The 13,442-nt window shown below is 38.2% G+C and overlaps 1 protein-coding gene across 2 annotated transcripts in view; it reads right to left on the bottom strand.

The window, feature by feature from the left end:
- The window catches only part of TMEM164 (transmembrane protein 164), a 46,673-nt gene that overhangs the window by 19,269 nt on the left and 13,962 nt on the right, over positions 1 to 13,442 (bottom strand). For both annotated transcript variants that reach the window (XM_080365924.1, XM_080365923.1), the window contains exons 3-4: positions 9,831 to 9,880; positions 7,867 to 7,933 (exon numbers count right to left, since the gene is read on the bottom strand). In XM_080365924.1, coding sequence (XP_080222050.1) covers positions 7,867 to 7,933; positions 9,831 to 9,880 — 117 coding nt within the window. The remainder of the gene's footprint in view (positions 1 to 7,866; positions 7,934 to 9,830; positions 9,881 to 13,442) is intronic.

Genomic DNA, 13,442 nt, shown 5'->3' with positions numbered 1-13,442 from the left:
AAACCCAGCAGCCACTCTAGAGCAGGATCTCCCTAGTAAGGAACCAGTGATGTCCATGGTAACGTTCCTCAACCACAACTGTCCCCTGAGAGATTCAGAATGTCTGGGTAGTTGCTACCAAGACCAGCTGAACTCTGTGTTGTTAATTTATTTGCTGGGGGTTTTTGTACTACACTGCTGTCTCCCTTACCAGCTGCCAGCATCACTCTTCCTGCATTTCATCACTTCCCTTACTCAATCTTAAAACAACTGATGGTATAAGACAAAAGGACAAATTACCTATTTCTTCTACAAACGTATGTTCTAGGCACCTGTAACAGTGTAAAAGAATACAGAGGACAGATACTCTGCTACTCAAGAAAATCCATCAGTTTTTTCTCCTTTAAAGGTTCTTACTTGTGGCAAAGCAAATCTGCTTCATCCATTCATAGGTTTAACACTGGTGTAATATCATGTATGTTCCAAAATACACCGAACTAATACTGACATACAAAATACCTCTAACATACAAGATCAAAATGTGATAACAAAGTACTCTGGAAATAAATATTCAATTTTACATTTTGTAATTAAGTTTCTGTTAGAAAATAAATGGTGTTTTGCTTCTCCAGGAAGAGTTTGGTTCAAAGCAGCCACGTGTGCTGCCAGCCTCCGCATCAGCCTGGCACGATGCAGATTCAGAAGGGCCACGTTTCCTGGACACATGCTAAAGGCCCTCTAGAAAGTACCCAGAACAGCAAGCAGGCAGTGGACCTCCACCCCAGGAACATACATACCTAAGTTACATACAGTTCTACTAGTCTAGCTGAACTCCTAGCAGCTGACCACATTGCTTGCAAGACTGTGGAAAGGAGAAACTGTATCGTGAAAAATGAGAGCTCACCCCTGCGTCTCTGAGAACAGAGTCACAGCCGCCAACACCAGTTCTCTGAGCATGTACTTGATGGCCTAACTCAAGCCAGCTACTGCTCTAAGGAAGGAACTAGGATTTTCCATTGACTGCACTAAGCTTTAGAAAAATCTCTTGGAGACAGCAGTAGAGTTGAGCCCAAGAGTCAGATATTCAGGTAAGAGTTCCCCCCCAAAGAGTACAGCACACAATACTAGTTCAAACCCACTTTGACACAGCAGTGGTTTTCAGTGGGCTAAGAGGTTACCACCTTGCTCTGTTTTCTGAAAGTAGTACTCCTTCCACTGTTAATTATTTATACCTTGGCCTCATATTTGCAACAACAGCTCAAGCACTGTACTGTGCAAGAGCTACAAAGGCTGCAGAGTATGGCAGAAGAAGGAATAGCAGGAATTCAACTCCCAGTCTTGGCTTTTCTGTAGCACATCTAGCATGAAGTCTAGTAAATATCAAATGTCATTATGTACCAGCCACCTTCTTACACATAATCAGTAACTCAGACTTAACCTATAATCAGTAACTAGTTTCCTTTCCTCAACTGATCAGTAATCAAATACATCAACCAGAAACATAAGGTTTTCTTTTTATTTGCAAAGCAGGTCACAGAAGAGATTAAAAAGCAAAGAGAAGTAACCTATATAGAGCTATGCAATACAACAATCATGGGGCAAAGAGCTACTAGGCCCATGTAATACACTGGTTACCTCTCAGCATATTTGTGATTTTGATAGCAAATTACTTCTTCAGCAGAGAAGAAACAGCTGCCAGAGAAGCTTAGAAGAATGGTCTAAAAACAGACATGAAAACTTAAGAAAACAATGCAAGTCAAAATCCAAACACAAGTGGCATTTGGAAAACTGTCTACTTCCAGTCTTACCAGGACTCATTTTTCCAGCACACATCCATGCTGGCACACAGACAAGCAGCGGACCCATGCCCAGGTTACTGTTAAACTATTCAGGCAGTCCTACAGCTCGGGAACCAGCTTATGCATCTGGCATAGGGCTGAAAAGACATTCCCATATATTTGAATAATGGGAACGAATAGACTGAGAAAAAATATTTACATTAATATTGGCATTAATGCCAACAGCAAAGCCCCATGAAATGAAGGAGTAGCAGGGCTGTCACCCATCTGGATGACGGTCTAAAGCAGCATCACAGATTTTATTTGCAGCAATTCCTTTTCATTGTATTTTAGGGGCAGTGTTTCATTCAGATTTCCTGCCATACACCTGCTGCTTGTCTGTAGTTGGTAAGAATGCATGTTGATGAGTCCCAATAAACCATGTGTTTCAAGTAGGTATCTCAGCCAGTATCCCCCCTCTTAGCTGTCCTACACAATCCAGTTAGTGCAGGGAATTAATTCCCTTGAAGTATCATTAATTCATCAGTTTTATTGATGAATTTTATCTAGTTCTCATTCGCAACTAATCCTGTTAGGGTGAGGCATATACACAGAGGGAAAGAATCAGAATCTGCACCTACTACCAAGGCAGCGCCAGCGTGCATGATACACAACTCCAGAGCGTTTATAAAGCAGCACCTCTGTACGGACAGTCCGTAGCGTGAAGGCTTAGAACATGGGACTAGAAATAATATCCTGCTACAAGGGTTGAGGGGACCAGAAACATAACAAAACAAGAAACTTGACTGTATTTTCACTAGTATATGAATTCGACAAAATCCAGCTAGGGCAAGACCCCAGGATTCCAACTCATGACATACCCAAATTTTGATAAATTTTAAGAGAATTTTTTACTTGGCAATTTGGTTTTGGCTGGGATAGAATTAATTTCCTTCACAGCAGCTGGTGCGGGGCTGCGGGTTGGATCGGTGCTGGGAACAGCACTGCTCACCCAGGGATGTCTCCTTATGGCTGAGCAGGGCTTGCGGGCACCACGGCCTCTGCTGCTCCTCACCCCTCCACCCGCGAGTGGGCTGGGGGGGCACGAGGAGCTGGGAGGGGGCACAGCCGGGACAGCCGAGCCCACTGGCCCAGGGGATGTCCCACACCATATGGACCCTGCTCAGCAATAAACCTGGGGGAAGGAGGAGGAAGGGGGATGTTCAGAGCGATGGCGTTTGTCTTCCCAAGTAACTGACACGTGCGATGGAGCCCCGCTGTCCTGGGGATGGGCGAACACCTGCCTGCCCCTGGGAAGCAGGGAATGAACGCCTTGCTTGGCTTTGCTTGTGAACTGTCCTTATCTCAACCCGTGAGTTTTCTCACTTTTACCCTTCTGTTCTGTCCCTCACCCCACCAGCGGGGAGAAGGGAGCGAGCAGTTGCGTGGGGCTGTTACCAGCTGGGGTTAAACTACAACGCTTGGCCTGTCACTACAGGATGATGCTCTCCGAGAAAAATCAGGAAAAGGCATTGCTCTCGACTGAATGCATTTGTTTTGACTTTTACGAGTGTTCTGACTATCTGACTAGTATTATATTTGATATTTACTGTGTCTCATAAAAAAAAGGCACCACTGTCTTCTGGTCACTCAATTTGATTACACAAACCAGCTCACATTAATGACACAATGGACACAACCCGGCATTTGTAAAGTCAAGTCAAAGACAAGAATTATATGAAGTAAATAACACCAATTTCAGAAATGGTATTTTTCCAGTTGCTCTAGAGATAATATTAGGACCATGTACCACCAGCAGCAGAAAACAGCTTTACATTACCAAATAAAAGTGTGATTGTAGACTCCACTCACTCACCCATACCATTTTAATGCACATAGCATTGCTAATTGTCAGAAGATGCAGAAACCTCAGCCTTAGCATCTACCAGCAACCAAAGCACAATCTCTCAACAGCCTGTGGTGTGCAACTGCTCTGTTATTTTTCCTTGTACCAGTTAGATTAAGCCAGTTTAGAAGTGAGATAATGTGCTAGCATAACCTATTCCATTTTGCTGTGTAGGCACACGCATTTCAGGCAAATTATTTAATATAGTGAATTACTACCTTAACAGTCAACAGAAATACAGTAAGCAATGATCAGAGGCGCTACACAGAATGGTGCACTGTAAGCACTGCTCAGAGTATGATTCTGTTCCTAAAACAGATTTAGAATGCGTACCTCTCAAGCCAAATAGTTCTAATAATAGAATACAGCAGCTTCTGGAAATGTTAAAACTACACAATCTCAGCTGTGTGAGCAGGGACAGCAAGCCCAACACCTCTGGGACGTGTCCTGTTTTTTTTTTTACTTTATCTATATCAACATTTTCAGGACATCAGCTTGCAAAAAAAAATAGTTTAAAGCAGTGGAAAGAGTTTCCTTCAAAAATTTATTAATACAATAGAAAAGTTCAAACAAAACCAGTTAGTCTGCAAACACTTAGAGTCTTTGTGCCAGTTAAATGAGTCGACTTACATAGGCAGGTTTTGGGGACCTACACTGCATCCCATATAATATAAATAGAGAGTAAAAAAAAAAGAAAAAAATCTTTCTACTCAATTTATATCCTCTTACACACTTCCAAGCTCCCACATGTGTACCTAACAACCCAGTTCACTTAGCATCTTCTTCTCTATTTACTTAAGGGTCATAAAAGATTACCCTATTTTCCATGTGAATTGTTAATGCTGATCAAGAATTATTTCCATCATAAGAAGGGAACGAGATTATGAGAGAAAACTAAAATACTCTTTCTAAAATGGTAATAAGAACTCACAAAAACATTAACTGAATAAGAAACAACCTTTTTTGTCTTTATACAATGACTATTCAAATACATGAAATTTAACTTCATCAGCACGTCATAAATAATGTAGCAAAATAACCAGAATATTTAGTTGCCAGATAAATACAAGTGGGTGCATTTGTTGCACAAGACTGTTAATTGTTGGCACCTCAACATTACGCCAAGGCAGGAAAATATTTTCTGAAACTCTGAACAGAATAGACTGACCTAATCTTTCAGGCTTTTTTTTAACATTATCCCAGGTGCCCATTACAGTCCAACAAGATTTTTAATGAGTATAGTGTCACTGAAAGGTTAAAACAATGGAAGGTAGAAACTTTCTCCTGTAGTTTCAACGACCATCTTAACTCTCCATTTCCACTGGCAACAGACTAACATTTAAGAATAGTTTTGAAATGACTGAGGTTCTAAAAATAATTAACAGATACATTACAAGAAAATGGAAAGTCAAATTACACTGGAAGCTTCCAAAAAATACTTTTTCAGGTCAATTATCTTTGAATCATATATACAAAAGAATGCTTACAATGAATTAAGTAACATAACTGGCTGCAGAAATACGTGACCCTAACAGACTGTGCCACAAAACGTTCTAAGAGGTGTTCTGGAAATTACTTTGAACAGGTTAACACTTAGAACCAAAATCGTGACACCCAGTAGCTCCTAAACAAACATTCATCAGCTGGCGAAGTTATGATTATCTTTCATTCTGTATCTTTTGCCTCTTGCCCCTTTCAGATTATTGATATATACAAATAAAACTGCACATCTAATGTTTTCTCCTGCATCTTACTGCTTCCATCTCTGTAATACACAATTTTCTAGCTAGCACGTACGTGCCTAGTGCTGAACTTGCTAAATTAGCAGGCTTCTCCAAAAAGAGACTACAGCTCAACAGTGATCGTCTGCTGCCTGTAAGACAACAGGCAATCCACCTGGAAGAGAGAGGTTTAGGAGAATGTCAGCTGAAGACAATTTAAAGTGCCTACAACAAGACAACAACCAGCTGTTTAACAAATAACTTATAAGGATAAAACACATTTTACACTAGAAAAGGTGACCACAAGGGATTTAGGTGCTTACAGCAGCACATCAATTGGGTACAATCTCACAAAGTGATAGGAGGCAACAGCCTCCTGCTTTCCAGTTCCCACTGAACTCAGAACTCACTCTGCCCTGGAAAACACCTTCTGGCTCACTTCTAAATTAACATAGATGCCCAATTTTTCACACTCTTTGTGCTGCACACTACGTATGACAACTGTTTACAGATATAAATAAGTATACAATTTTTTTGTATTAAACATGCACACACTAAAATGTCTTAAAATATCATAAAACTGAAATTTAAAAGTTGAGGCATAGAGACTCAACAGTTCCTTACTGAATCAAAAGGTTTTCACTTAGATACTACAAACTAGAGCAGACAGCATGAGCAAAATTATTGCAATTTTTTTAACTTCCTACAAAATTTTAAGACATTCATTGCTTTCAGGACAATGCCAGTGTAACAACTACAACAACAGTTGCAGGGCAGAATGTGTGTCTACCATGAGAGAATCTGGGTCAAAGCAGCAGTGCTATAAAACATCACCCATATTATCTTGTGCCAGGAGAAACACCAAAAAAAGAACAGCCTAGCAAGCAGCTGTTAGGCCAAAAATATCTTAAGTTGTATTTATTCCAAAAATACTTGCTCTTGGACGTTATCCTTTGGCTCTTCTATCCCTAATTAAGGACAGAATTTTATAAGTAGCCTGTGTTTTTTCTGTTTAATCACTGCTGCCCTAATATGAATGAGATCTATGACAGTGGCAGAGAAAATACAAGTTAATGATTTATTAAATATTTCAACATTTTATCCTCAAGAGCTTACCCAGAAAAACCATTTCATTCGCCAAAGTTTATTTACTTAAAAACCAGATCATTTGAAATACAGAAATAAAAAGACTTATTATCCAGAAAAACACTTGTTTTACTCGTTTGATGCCCCTTCAGCAGTATCAAGTTTAATCAAAACATAATTACAAACTGCACATAAACTGTTACAGTATAGAAAAGAATACATGTAGTTACCAGATTAGGAAGGGCAACATAAATCTTGGAAGAACTCTAGGATTATTACAGCACTAAATCCACTGACATTTGAAAAACATGATCCAACCTCCCATGCATGTATGTGTCATGCATTATGGAAAAATCTTTTTAACATGTAAAAGCCTACAGATGTATTTGCCTAGGAACTAAACTGTATCTTGATGCAAAATGTTATGGTCTTAAAGACGACAAGAAAGGAAACCATTTATAAACCGACAACAAAATTGTCAGTTTTCAGGTCTCCTAGCTACCAGCGTGGCCAATCAACGGAGCATATTATCCACACAATTCAATACAGATGCAGATTTTTATACTTAATCTTATTAAGACAGTCAAGATTTGCAAACCAGCAGCCACTACTGCTATTTGTAATGGAGTCTGAAGTCCACAACAATTTTGTTAATAATACCATTAATCCACATGGTATACGGAAATAGATAGAGGTACTTCATTTAGACACCATAAACACATAGGCAGATAAATTTAAGTGAACCCTATCACAAACAGACGTTTAAATAACTGCAACAACAGATTGCTGCAAATGAGTCAAGTGACAAAAAATGAACAAGCACGTAGGCATATATGCATATGCACACCCTACATATGCATGCGTAACAGCTCTTAAAAATAATCCTTGGAAATATTTCATATGGCTCAGATTCAGGGTGACTTTTCTTACCATTAACTCTAAATAGGTTTCAGAATCTTACTAGGGACACTAACAGGCTAATTTTTCATCCAGGGGACAGGAGTTCCATAGCAGATTTGAAAACTTGGATAGCAAAAAGAAACTCTGCTGTGCCTAATCTTGGGGAGAGGGGCTGACAGCCACCAACATTTGGCCTCTGTCAAAGCCATTGAGTTTTTCCTCCATTTAAAGGCTAGAATGGAATTGACACCAAGAATACAGCAGTGCTAGCTTTCCACATGGATTTATAAACACACACACCCCAAAACAAACAAAACAAAAAAAACAAAAGAAAGAAAAAAATATCCAAGATTGGTATTTTGGTTCCATTGCAATGATCTGTACTAAGAATCACAGCCTGGTAAAATGAACCTTAAAAGGCCAAACAAAGCAAAGGTCTATTTTCAAATACAATCTTTTAGAAATAAATAAAAAAGGAGAAGTACCATACACTCACCAGGCGTGTGTTAACAACAGGAAATAGCAATGCCAAGAGGGCCCCATTCAGCATATGCATCTGCAACCTTAGAAAAGAGATGTGACATTATTTTCACAGAAGGAAACAAAATGCAATATTTTCACATATTTTATGTAATATCTCTTTAATAAAGGATAGCAAGAGATTTAAGAAAACTCTTTTGGCTTGAATTTGAATAAAGCCACTGTTAAATGCAATAACCAGATACTCTTAAATGCAATAACCAGGACAAAAACCTCCCATTAAATACACACTTAAATGATTTCCTAAAGTAGGACTGCTTTCTATAACGAGCTTTGGATTCCTAGAAAGCCTGGACTGCCTGTTTGTGTTAATCCTGTTCATGATGCAAGCAGCTTAATAGTTAGAATTTTGCTGTTCATTTGCCTTTCTGAGCTTAAAATAGTGTATTTGATAAAGGTTTTTACCCCTGTCTAACTCTATAAATGCACAGCTTTGAAGTAAAGCTTCAGGAATTTGGAGAAATTCCCTTAAATACAGCAGTGTTACCTTTCCACATTGATTTATAAACACAAAAAAATCCAAGATTGGTATTTTGACTCCACTGCAGTGACCTGTACCAGGAATCTATAGCCTGGTAAAATGATCTTTAAAAGGCCAAGCACTGCAAAGTCTAACATCTTTCCAAAGAAAAACTTGTAGAAATAAACAAACAATAAAATAAATGAATAAAAAGAAGAATTACATTTGCCAAAATGCAACAGCAAGTCCTAAGCAAAGAATAAGGCAGGAAAGTAGCATTGTAATATTGCGTTTTGTATAGCTTTCAGCCACCTTTTTCTAAACCACTGTTGCATCCCAAGAACACAAAAATAGTATCAAGTACTGTTTCAGTCTACTTTCCATAAGACACAAAGTAAGGAATAAACTGTCTACAACGACTGCCTGTCATAAACAGTTAGGAATTTAAAAGTAACTCGAGGGGGAAAAAGGTACTACAATTTGAAAAGTTTTTCAAACATAATTTATATGCTGTCAGGGTGTTAGAAAACGGGAAGGCTCATTAACACCAAATATTGTGGCCTCCATGCTGCAACCAGTCTTTTGCAAATGCATAGTAAATTCAGGATTTCCTGGACATCAGACACATTTCTCACTCTCCGAGATGGAGACCCTAACACAGTATCTGCGTTCAGCCTAATCCCTGCCCAAATGAGAACAGCAGGAAAAAGCTGCAAACAGCCAGACAGTAGCAGTTCCAAAATAATTCACGAGGCATGCCCCCGGCATAATTTTTCCAGTCACTGCCTAGACTAAGACAAGAAAAAGCTGGAGTGAACTCTCGTGGTGGCAACTACAGCCATTCCCAATTCTCCTGGGAAGCCCCATCTCTCTTCCCACAACACGAGTAGTTACTAGTAGCTGCTTACTGGACTCTACCACAGCAGTCCATTACAGTTTCCTGCACATGAGAGACTCCTGTGGTTCCTGAAGTTAGTAACAATACACAGTATTTCAGAAAAGGTTGCATAGATCTGAGAAATACCCAAGTCAGCAAAAATCCACTTTCACTATTTCATTTATATCCACCGCTTTAAAACTAGACCCATATTGTATGCATGGCCTTCAGTAAAGCCCGGTTACTAATATTCAGCGAGGAAAATAAAAAGGTACAAGGCCCATGACATAAACAACACAAGCCCATAAATTAATCTGTAGAAAGATGCCTGCCTGCACGCTCATCCCTTACAGAGCTAATTCACGTTCCTAAGCAAGGCCAACACCACCAGTAACAGAATCATGGACAAGTGGCTCCACACCCACAATTTAAGCCCTAACCCTTTCCAAGGTGTCATTTTCCAATCCAACCAATATGCCTTTCCAACTGGATATATATCTTAATATTTTACGACTTAAGCTGTGATTAACTTCTCAAATACCATATTTCTGTCTTCTTGCATAATACAAGGAAAAGGCATTACCTGAAGAGAATCATTGCAATCCGACATGGAGGACAAGCGAGAAGAAAAATCTGAAACATTAGAAACAAAATTAAATTAATGCTATGATCTCTTTTAGACTCCATTTTCTATATTTTTTCCCATTTCTGTATGTCATAAATTTCTAACCAGAAGAACTGTTTTAAAGAGTTAGAAAAGACTAAAAATCTTGAACAAATTAGAAGTCTCACATCACCTATATATAAAAGGATTTAAGCTGTATGAGCAGCATCTAGGGTACGGCTCCTGCTAGTGCCTAAGAAACATGTCAAATTCTAGCCTGTTTGATATCGTCATTATAAAAGGTTTCTCATAAAGCAGATGACTGTATTTACTACGGCAGCTCCCTTAACCCTCAGCCATGACAATGTCCCTGCTGTGCTAAAGACCAAGCATTTACAGTGACAATACCTCACTTCAGCAGTGAAGGTCCCAGCTCTTGCAGAGCTCATGCGTGATGGGTATCTATAAAAGCCTCTTCATACTTCCCAAAATAAGGCTAACACAGTATTTGCTCTATGCATAAGCTTAGTAGTCATCTTTAAATATGTCCATTGCCACACTCAAAGTATTTTTACAGTACTGTAAAAGTGTCACTAATAATTAGCTAGAAGTTTCACAAGACCGAAGGTAACTGAATACAATTGCAGCAGCATGTTTGTTTTTCTTTACAGGCTACCTTTACTCCTACCATAAATTGGACCCAATTGAAAATTTTATGTAATACAGTATTGTTTATCTGCAACAGTGCCCCATTTAAATCTAGAGGATAACCATCATCTTTTGATACTGCTGTCCAAAACCTCTCACCACAACTTAAAAAACTTCCTATCAGCAAGTCTTAATCTCTAGATATGAAGAGATCACTACATAAGTGTTCAGGGATAAAACCCTGTATTTTATATTGCCTGCTGCTGCAAAGAAGAGACTTTGGCTCACTGTCCAATAAGTATTAAAAAAAAAAAAAAAACACACAAAACGGATCACACTTCTTACTGCTGTTGCTAAAATAAATTCACAATAGATTATATCACTGCCAACCTACAACACAAATTATCAATAAATCACTTCAAGTGAGAACTTTTAGAGAAGGTGTTTGCTTTGTGGACAAGTCAGACTGGACAATCCACCAAACACGTTTCTTTGAAATGTTGTAGGGCTAGGAAGAAGCCTCCGATGTATTTTCAGATTAATTACTACTAGATCATGTACTTGCTGCAGCAACAGTAGAAATGTTGAAGCCTGGATTACACTACCGAGCCCTTGTGTATGAAGGGGGCTGGCTGTCATTACCATACAGATAAATGTACAGATACCAAATATTTTATTTCCAGTGCAAACTCTTAATATACAGCCATTTATTTCTCTAATTCACTCACTTGTACATTTAATTCAAGTCAGTCTCAATAACAGTTTAGAACATGCACACACAAATTGTTTTTCCTAAGTCATGCAGAACTCTAATGCACAGCAAGAAAAAGGCTACAATTAAATTTAACTGAATGTACCTCAAGACATTTTCTTAGTAAATACTGTCAAAATCCAGAGTTTCTCTTACGTCTTGTATTTAAAAAGCTAGTAATTTCAACTCATCAAGGCAGGTTAAAGCGAAAGAGACTATAACAAATGCATGGTGACAATCCACTAATGGATGCTTTTTTGTGCTAAGAAAAAAAAAACCTGAAAATTGTACCAGAAAAATCTTATGAGAAGTCTATATATCACCTTGCACATAAGACCCATATGGCTTCTACGAAAAGTGTTTAACACTTATTACGCTTCACTAGTCCATCAGCACATAGTAAGCAAAGTTTATTGCAAAAATAACTAAACTAAAGTTCCTTGAATTGTGGACTACATTCTCCCCCCCTTTGGAGACCATAACTATCTTCTACAGGTCTCTTACAATAACTGTTTTTTCCCATTCTACTTGCATGCATTAGTGAAACTTTTTAAGCACTCTATGTTGCATGTTAGCAAAAGGAGACATGATATTTAGAGTCTCACTAGTTCATCTAGAATTTTAAATTCAAATCATTTTATGATTTCCTTAAATTCAGAAATCTCACGGAAGAGACATGTTACTTTTGAAGCATAGTTCACACCTTCATGGAAGAAACTCAATTCAAAATTCAAATATAGAAATGTTTTTCATTTCCTACATCTTAAAGAAAACAAAACCAGATTGACTTTTTTCCTCTACACACAAAATAATCAAACCAGAAAGATGTCTTAATCACACCCATCATTTCTTTTTCTGACAGGCCACAGAGTGCTCCAACTACCACACCGTAGCACAAAAACTACAATGCTAGTCTGTATCTTGTTTGAATCTCACCACTAAGGATAAAAAAAAAGCTAGTATTAAAAAAGGATGGCATTGTTACAAAGATCGCAATGGACATACCAATTTAAAATACTTCATTACCATGGAGACAGGCAAAGAAAAGAACAAGAGTCACAGCTGCTTATTTTTATACCAACTCTACTGCAAGAAATGCAGTTTCAGGAACTGACAAGGGAAAAATAAATATTTAACATTTTTAAGCATGCAAATCCCTCTGTTACAAGGCACCTTTCAGAAGACAAGCCTGACTTCCATTTTTTATGACAGGAGAGTAACTGTTAAGTAGAATGTTTATGTTAAAACTTCAGGATAATGGCAGAGATTGTCAAATGTTTCAGCTTTAGCAGTTTAGCATCGAGCACCTTCCCTCTAAATATGTACGTACTTTCCATGATAAACCTCAGCTTCTTAAAATGGATGTTTTGTACCCTTGTATCTGATTTTCAAAGAACTGTATCACTGAGTAGATTCAAACATTATAAAAAGCATCATCATTCAGCTCAGAGTAATTGGCAGTCTTAAAATACCTAGTTCACAGCAGACAAGCTCACAAGCTCCAACACAAGTGTTCACACATTCACCCATAACCATACTACATTACTGTCATACTGGAAATAAAATCCTTTGCCTTGCAGGAGGAAACCGCTAGGTTTTATAAAGCGAGCAATGTCATATTAAATTAGCAGCATGGCTGTGAAGTTCCCACCCCTTTGCTGGCACACTGCAGAGTTCCACTGTAAACAAGCAGCATATATTTTAAAGCATGCTGAGACAGGCAGAATAACTAAACTTCCAATTTAAAAGAACACTAAGAAACAATTTCAATGGCCCTTCTTATTGTCAGATCTGTTACCTGTTATATTTTCACATTACAAATGAAAAGGAGGACAAAAGAATTAATCAGAACTCCAAAACATACAGAAGTAACTACTTCAGGAGGGAAAAATAAGCTATAAAATAGACATTGCCTGATAGGCTGAATCTTGGGCACAGCTCTAGTCATTCCCTTTCCCTTTAACCTCTCTCTCTCTCTCTCAAAAAAAAAAAAAAAAAAAAAAAAAAAAAAAAAAAGGCAGATTTAGAAAAGAGTCACAGAGGTCAACAAGAACAGTCAAAAAGTATAGAACATCTTCCATACGTGGATTGATTTAACACATTAAGACTCTTCAGCTTGTAAAAGACCATAAGAGCGAGAGAAAGTGAGCATAAAACCACCATGAGTGGCTTTGAGGAAATGTATAAATGCA

Source organism: Falco punctatus, assembly GCF_963210335.1.
Source record: "Falco punctatus genome assembly, chromosome: 15".
NCBI classification, from domain to species: Eukaryota; Metazoa; Chordata; class Aves; order Falconiformes; family Falconidae; genus Falco; species Falco punctatus.
This window is presented reverse-complemented; position numbering and strand designations above follow the sequence as displayed.